At 29.4% G+C, this 8369-nt stretch overlaps 3 protein-coding genes across 3 annotated transcripts in view; 2 read left to right on the top strand and 1 right to left on the bottom strand.

Annotated features, from left to right (window-relative positions):
* The first annotated feature begins 1346 nt into the window (after positions 1-1346).
* LOC119673396 (tubulin polymerization-promoting protein homolog) lies at positions 1347-2371 on the top strand. Its single transcript, XM_038084662.1, has 3 exons — positions 1347-1536; positions 1689-2088; positions 2163-2371. Exons 1-3 carry the CDS (start codon positions 1511-1513, stop codon positions 2343-2345), a joined length of 609 nt encoding a protein of 202 aa, XP_037940590.1. The 5' UTR covers positions 1347-1510; the 3' UTR covers positions 2346-2371.
* A 2935-nt stretch (positions 2372-5306) lies between these two features.
* LOC119671601 (fat body protein 2-like) lies at positions 5307-6740 on the top strand. Its single transcript, XM_038082314.1, has 4 exons — positions 5307-5523; positions 5586-5813; positions 5876-6049; positions 6323-6740. The coding sequence occupies exons 1-4, from the start codon at positions 5431-5433 to the stop codon at positions 6617-6619; spliced, it is 792 nt and encodes a 263-aa protein (XP_037938242.1). The 5' UTR covers positions 5307-5430; the 3' UTR covers positions 6620-6740.
* Positions 6741-7450: 710 nt separating this feature from the next.
* LOC119669379 (probable tRNA N6-adenosine threonylcarbamoyltransferase) overlaps positions 7451-8369 on the bottom strand; it is a 3653-nt gene continuing 2734 nt past the window's right edge. Inside the window, exons 3-5 of the mRNA XM_038079244.1 lie at positions 8073-8351; positions 7811-8016; positions 7451-7754 (exon numbers count right to left, since the gene is read on the bottom strand). Of these exons, the coding sequence (XP_037935172.1) occupies positions 7512-7754; positions 7811-8016; positions 8073-8351 (728 nt within the window). The 3' untranslated portion in view covers positions 7451-7511. The remainder of the gene's footprint in view (positions 7755-7810; positions 8017-8072; positions 8352-8369) is intronic.

Here is an 8369-nt window from a genome sequence, read left to right as displayed (position 1 = left end):
TAAGTGTTAATTAATTTCTGAATGAATGAATTCAATTTAGAGATATCACTGCATGAATGTAGTGAATAGTCGCAATTACAACTTCTATATACACAGAATTTACATCTATAAAAATTATTGGAGTGAAAATGTATTTAAAATATTTTATATAATTAATTCAGAACATGTTTTATTATTATTAGGCCACCAAATCCTAGAATTATGGTGGCCTAACCACATATCAAATGCAGAACTTTTGCTCCAAACAAATCAGAAAACTGCTGTAACCGAAATAAAAATGCGAAAATCGAATTGGATAGTACATGTTATCCGACGATCAAATAAATATATTCCATGACAAGCTTTGACATTGAAACCACAAGGCAGCGACGCCCTGATACACCGGCTTTAACTTGAAGAAGAACAATTGAAAGAGAAATGACAGAAGAGCACTATACATGGAACTATATATATATAGTTCTGCATATATGCAGAAAAGCACCTAACAGAGTGCGGTTTAAGAGAATCGTTGCGGCCCTATTCACCACTAGGGGAAACGCATACTATGAAGAATAGAATAGACACAAGATAAAACTCAAGACTTTGTGTTAAGCACTATAACACGGTTTTTCTTACATAAAGGTCAAAAGCAATCTATTGTATACCACATATTAGAGGTAATGTTTGCTGGGGTATTAAGCTAACAGTCAGATAATATATTTTGTTTAATATTCGTGCCAATCATTTTATTGTCTCATAAAATGTTAATTAGTGTGCGATCTATATTAGTTACAATACATATTTTATTATCAAGTACAATTAAATTTTTGTTTCATAAACTGTTAATGATCAGTCAGTAATATATGATATGTTGACCCTGTAGTGTAATTGGTAGTGGGGTGTGAAATCTATTTTTTTTGCTTTTATTGACTATATCATTTTCAAACATCCATATTCGAAATACAAAGAAATGGATGTTATACTTAATATGAAACGTATTTCTTTTATTTGTTTCGACTACACTATTAAGTAGTTCGTATTGCTTCCTTATCAGTACTTTCCAATATGTTTACATTTAAGAAGGGTTTCAATAGCCCTAACAAGTAACAAACCTAGTTTTTTAAATAATAACGGGTGTGAGATTTAGAAATATACCAAATATATGTTATGCATATCTCAAATATAATTTTCAAAACCTTATTAATTATTTTATACTAGAGTATTTATTTTAATATGCATTTATTTAAAAATATTACTTAAATAAATGTTTAAAAGAAATATTCTGAATTGTAATTAGGTCTGATTTGCCTCAAAAATAAACTAAGGGCTATGTATTTACTTTATTTTATAATTATACATGAACAATGAAATCATACCAAATCTGAAGAAGTGAGTAATTACCTAATTTTAAATATAATTCTTCTACACACCAAAAACACACAACGTCCTAGAATACAATAATAAGAATTACGTCAATTACAATTTAGTTTATCCACAAAGTAACTAGTAAACTTTAAAAAAAAACACAATAATGTATGTGCGTGTAGCAGCTTATAGGTGAGAATTACATAAGTCCTTTCTACCCATAAAACATTGAGTAGCGTGCGTGACTTATAATAAAAATAAATATTTCATGGAAAGGAACTTTTATTGAACTATAAAAAAATATGAAAAAAAAAAATAATCTTTTAACACTATTTTTTTTGCAGATCTAATAGCATGTCTGATGAAGCTAAGAATGGTACAAGCCCCTCACCTGCACCCGCCGACGGACCTGTTGCAGAAATGGCTCAAATGGCCTTAGAAGAACCTAAAGTTAGTTTTCAAGATCAATTTAAGGCTTTCTCAAAATTCGGAGATACTAAATCAGATGGTAAGATGATAACACTATCGCAGAGTGACAAATGGATGAAGCAGGCCAAGGTTATCGATAAGAAAATTACAACTACCGATACTGGTATACATTTCAAGAAATTCAAAGCAATGAAAATCTCCTATGGCGATTACAATAAGTTCTTAGATGATTTAGCAAAAACTAGAAAAGTTGAGCTCGATGAAATCAAGAAGAAAATGTCCGGTTGTGGTGCACCAGGAGTGTTACAAGTTTCCGTAAGTACAGAAAAATTTATTAAATTCTAAGTTAGAAAAGTATGTAACACTATTTTTCCATTTATTTTTTTCAGGCTGGCAAAGCTGCTTCAGCTGTGGAGCGTCTCACCGACACTAGCAAATATACTGGATCTCATAAAGAACGTTTCGATGCCACTGGCAAAGGTAAAGGTATTGCTGGACGCAAAAATTTGGTTGATGATTCTGGCTATGTAACTGGCTATCAACACAAGGATTCATACGATACTGCACATTAATTATTTAGTCAAAAAAAAAAAAAAAATTAAAATGATTATTAATAATTTTTCAAATTCGCAAGATCAATCTAAGAAACCCACATTTTCAAACAAGGTTTTTTCCCGAACTTAATTTAAAAATTCTAATCTACTTTTAGTTTAAATAATTTTTAATATAATTTTAAAGTTAAGTTGTGATATTGCATATATACGTAAATAATTTATTTATAAATATTTTATATTTAATACATATTAAAAAATATATTTCCATATACATAATACATTTAAATTCTTAGCTCTAAGAGAAGCAATACCCTCTGAACCTACTAATAAAAAAAAAATCACTTTTTAAATGTCTATCAAAATTATATATATAAACCTCTTACATATACCTAATACCTATTGAAACCAAAAAGAAGTTCAAAATTTAATGACCACAGAGTTATTTACACCGATTGATATATCTATTTACAGTTCTTTTATAAATAAAAATCTAATAATAAATGTTCAAAATTTTTACAATATAGAGGAAAAAGTTTTATGCAAAATTATTGGAATTTATTTATTTATTATTAATAACGACATTGAAAATATTGAAGAATTCCTGAAGTTGTATTGAAAATTGAAATGTATGTACTTTTAATAAAATGGCCAATAAAATTTAATATATGTATATGAAAAGCAATAAATGATTTATTAATTGCACAAAAAGAATACCCAGTAAAGTTATGCGAAGTCCATTTAGTCAATAAAATGTAATTCCCTAGTATTAGCTCATAAAGACACCACTAGCCATCAATAGTCACGAGACGATGGTTTTGTAGTTCTGTTTTTGTAATGACAATATTACACCAGAGATGGAATGAATTTGTTCTTTAGTGACGGTTTGGACATGGAGCTACTTGCCATTAACTTACAAGACTAGCTTACAACTCTAGGCGGAGTTTAATCTTTTGTGAGAAATGCTTAAGAAACAGTTTCCCTAGGAAAGAAGCGATTGAACGGTATTGAAATAACAACTTGTATATAATGGAATTCAGTGAATAAGATATGCGGAATAAAATGTATGGTATATATCTCTCGTTAGATATCAGAAACTTCTAATTGAAAGATAGTTTGAAAAACATCATTTTGAATGTTATATAAACTTTTTTTAAATTCTAAATAGAATAAAATATTTACAATAGAATATAATAATAATAATAAATTCTAAATAGAATAAAATATTTACAATAGAATATAATAATAAAATAAATGAATTAAATTACTTTATATAGAGGTTTCGAACAGTAGTGAGCTACAATTACAAACTCTTTTATTATTTTAATTAATTGAATTTTTGGCTCATTATACAGCCATTTCGAGTATTGGCAAATACTCCTCTTCAGTGGTCTACAAATAGACTGGCGAATGTAAGTACCAAGGGTTAAATTTATGCCCTGCCAAATTTGAAGCTAAAGGTCAGTACCCAAAGCCGTTATTGACTTATATGTTCGGACTTGGAGTTTTGTTAATTTGCTGTAAAATAACCAACCATAATATGCAATTTTTATAAATAATCCGAATTTTTGGAGAGCTATGAAAAAAATATATAGTCTTCATTATTGGTTGGACTTTGGTATGTTTTCTATTAGATCTCTTAGTTTTTCATCTCATATCCTAGTTTTATGTAGTGAAATGTCAACACTTTAACATTGTACTCTTAGCGCTTCTCACAAAATATAGATTGTGTTTACAATTTGATAGCATATAGTCGAGTGTTGGCTTAGAAAGTTAACTTTTTGGTATTCAGATTCAGCCATTATTGTTTGCTTTTGACTTTACTTGCGTCGATTGAATGGTAAATATTTTTCAGCTTGAAAATTATATTACTGAATTTCATTCATAAATATTGGTTACTGTTATTATAGACTTATCAAGTTATTTTCCTTTGACTTGAATTGGGGAAATCACAACTTTTCGAAGGGTCATCAACATCTTGGAACATTTAAAATCTATACGACTTATTAGACAATTTGTCTCATTTTCTTCAAAATCTATAGTTAGGACTTATATGACTACTTTTCTTGTTGTTATGTCTATATTTCGACGACTACCACATCTGTTTGAATCACGAGCTGTACGAACTTTATCACGACAATAAGTTAGTGATGTCGTAAGAATGAAGAGGATAAAGATGTGCTAGCGAAAAAGGTATTTAAAGAAGTAGTTGGAGAAACAAAGCGTAGAGGTAGACCATGTCTCCGGTGGAGTGATCAAGTTGAGGGAGTAGTAACCGGACTAAGTATGTCTATATTTCTTATGGAGAACACTGTAGAAGTTAATTCAAGACAATATAGAAATATTTTTTTTTGTTGTTGAGGGACCTACATTGAAGAATGTAAACAAATCGGAGATTTCTAAAATAGTTTGTAAATTGATTGAATGTTAATTGAAAATCTTTAATTGTTTCGCTTCAGTAACAATTAGTAAATATCTTAATTATACAATTACTAAAAAAAAATTATAAACAAACTAATCTATAATAAATGGGAGAATAAATAAAATAAATGGGAATTCGAGCTAAGTTTTCCTAACCAACCTCAACAATCAATTTGTAAATTTTTTCTATTAGAACAAAATAACAGATGAAACAATTTGGTTATCTAATAATGATAATAAAAAATACTTTTGTATGTAAATAATAGCATTTAATTCAGATAAATACTAACTAACGCCTCGCCGTTTACACCTTAGCGTGTTTATTTAATTTTGTAGCGATCGAATGAAATTGATATTGCGATTGGAATTGTGGCAGTTGTGCATCAGTAGCAAAGATCTTCGTTTACAAATTATTTTATAATCGCATAATTCAATATAGAAAGATTAAAAAAAAATTTAATTATCTCACTCAAATGTGTAACGAAGATATCAGATATCCGCAACTACATAGTTCGCAAAAAAGTATAAAAATGTGAATGGGATCAGCGATCGATTCAGTATAACATTGACCAGCAAAGTGGATTTCTATCAAGGTATACGAAGTTTTTTCTCCTACAAAACTGAACAGGGCGGTACCAGCAGCAATCGAAGAAGAAGCAGTTCAATAAAAGATATTAAACTCAAAATGGCTTTCCGTGGTAAGAATATCGTCATCACAGGCGGAGCAAGTGGTATTGGATTGCAAGTATGCAAACAAATGCTTGCTAGTGAAGTGGCGGTATGTTACAGATTTATAAAACATGAAAGTATAGATATTAAAATATCATGGTTTCCTTTCAGAAAATAGCTATAATTGATTTACAGGATAATATGGAAGAGGTTGTTAAGATGCGATCTTCATATCCAGCTCAAAGTGTAGTGCTTATTAAAATGGATGTATCCAATAAAAAAGGTATGGATGCTACATATGCCGAAATAATAAAATCTTTGGGAAGCTTGGATATTGTCGTGAATGTTGCAGGCATCTTCAACGATAAAGATGTACAAAAAACACTGATGACTAATTTGGTAAGTGGTGTGTTTTGTTAGAGAACTGAAATTTAGCAATTGATCTTGGATTTCTTTCAAAGGGCGGCATGATTAATTCTACGCTCGCAGCCATGAAATACATGAGCAAAGAAAATGGTGGCAATGGTGGAATTATAATGAATATGTCTTCAGTTGTGGGATTAGATCCTATGTTTTTGATTCCTGTGTATGCATCTACCAAAGCAGGCATCATACATTTCACACGTTGCTTTGGCGTAAGTTTGCTAACTTGTTTTGGACTCCTTTAAGAGAGAAATATATTTATTATATATTACATTGCTTAAATATAACAACCTAGATAAGAGTGGATGATTACTTTCATATTTATTGTATAGTGTAAATTATTCGAAATTAAGTTCTAATAACTAAAAACTTTCTCCATTATATCATGTTGTCCCACACTTCTTATATATATGTCGACGATATCCAATACTTCAGATAACTATTTACATGTAATAATTCTACTAATTTTTATATTTTCTCTCTAGAACGATATGTATCTTCAACGTACTGGCATCAAATTTATTACTGTTTGTCCAGGTGCCACTATTACTGATATGTTCACGAATTTTACTGAGAAGATTCTTTATTCTGATATGGGAGATGAATCGTATCGTGTTTTGGATCGTTTGAACAAGCAAAGCGTCACGGATGTGGGACGTTGCATGTTATCTGCATTGGAAAAGGAAGAAAATGGTGCTGTTTATATTATCGAAGGTAAACGTCTGTTTCCAATGGAAATGACTAGTTACTGGCGCGGCATCGAAAAAGAATTAAATGAATAAAATTATTTATTATTCAAATTATTTATGATTTACAAGTTACATATAAAATTCGGTTAAAAAGGGATGCTCGACAATGCTCTATTACTTTTTTATGTTAATAAATATATTTTTAGGAGACAAATTTGGCTGTTTAATTAATACTATTTAAATAAATATCTTAATAAATAATTTAATAAAATATTAGTTGAATTTATATAAAAATAAAAGGTTTGTTCTTTAAGAGTTCACATAGCTCATAAATACTGAAGTTTTCTCTAACATTCTTGACCGACAGAATTCAAATAATTAAATGACTGTCAATTTTATAATAATTTTTTGATAGATAATAACCATCAACTAAACAAAACTTTAAACATAATAGCCTTAAAAAAATTATTTGATGTCAAATATTATTACTTGTTCCCTCTGGGCTTATTATTTACTCTATAATATATAATTTTTAGAAATATTTAACTTTTTTACTTTTTTTAAAGTAATTCATTTTTTAATAACCAAGTTTATTATAGCCATTTAAAAATAGATAAATTTAAAATTTAGAATTTATGATTACTGTATTAATTATTGTGACCAGATATTTTACGGCCCTAATCGATGACGAAACTCGAATGAAAGTGGTAAGTGGCACTTAAAAAAAATAGACTCTAAAGCTATTTAATACTTAAAAGATTGTTTAAATCTTCTAAAAATCATATTTAGTAAGCATCAATTAGCTGCACTTCAAGATTATGGTTTTAAGAATTCCACTGAATGAATTCATCATATCTTTCATGTTACAAATATAATATCAATATGTTTTGGTATCTCTTATTATTAATATATTATTATTTATTTAACATAAATGTCGAAAACATATTTTTGGAAAACTTTAAAGGTTCTGTCAATTTAATAAAAATTAATCGTCGCGCCATGTTACAAGTACCTCATCGGTACGATAACGTTGCGTTATAAATGATTCATCCCAAGGCATTCGTATACCAGCACGATGCATTTCAGCACCAGCGTGTGCTATCATCAAACCATTGTCAATGCAGTAACGTTCATCAGTGGCAAATACCTTACCACCACGTTCTTTACACATAATACCCATCATTTCTTGCAGACGTAAATTACAACCAACACCACCAACAATAAGAACCTGAATAAAGGTAAACGTAATAATAAAAAAAATCAATCCAAGTATTTATATCTCACTTCAGTTGATTCACAATGCGCCATTGCACGTTCTGTAATTTCGACTAGCATAGCAAATATAGTTTCTTGTAATGAATAACATAGATCTTCTTTAGAATATTCAGGTTCTGCACCATTCTCATCCTTTTTACGTTTTTGACGTCTTTTGCTTGGATCAGCCAATTCTTCTATATATGATAAAATACCAGAGAAGCTTACATCCATACCTTGAAAATTAAATAATTTTATTTAACATTACGTTAAACGAAAAATATTTTTTTACCTTTAACAGAATAAGGTAGTTTTATATAGTTTTGACTATTTTTAGCTAGTTGTTCAATATTATAGCCTGGACTAGGATCATTGGAAATTTTTATGATACGTGCAAAACGGTCTAAACAATTTCCCACTGCGATATCAATAGTTTCACCAAATATACGATAACGCTTATTTGAATAGGCAATAACCTGTGTATTACCGCCGCTGACATAGAGCACGATAGGATTTTGTGCTTTTGTTATAAAACGACCCATTTCTATATGCCCAATACAGTGATTTACACCAAGTAGTGGTTTATTCC

Source organism: Teleopsis dalmanni, chromosome 1, assembly GCF_002237135.1.
Source record: "Teleopsis dalmanni isolate 2A chromosome 1, ASM223713v2, whole genome shotgun sequence".
NCBI lineage: Eukaryota > Metazoa > Arthropoda > Insecta > Diptera > Diopsidae > Teleopsis > Teleopsis dalmanni.
Note: the sequence above shows the minus strand (reverse complement) of the source record. Positions and strands in the feature narration are given on the sequence as shown.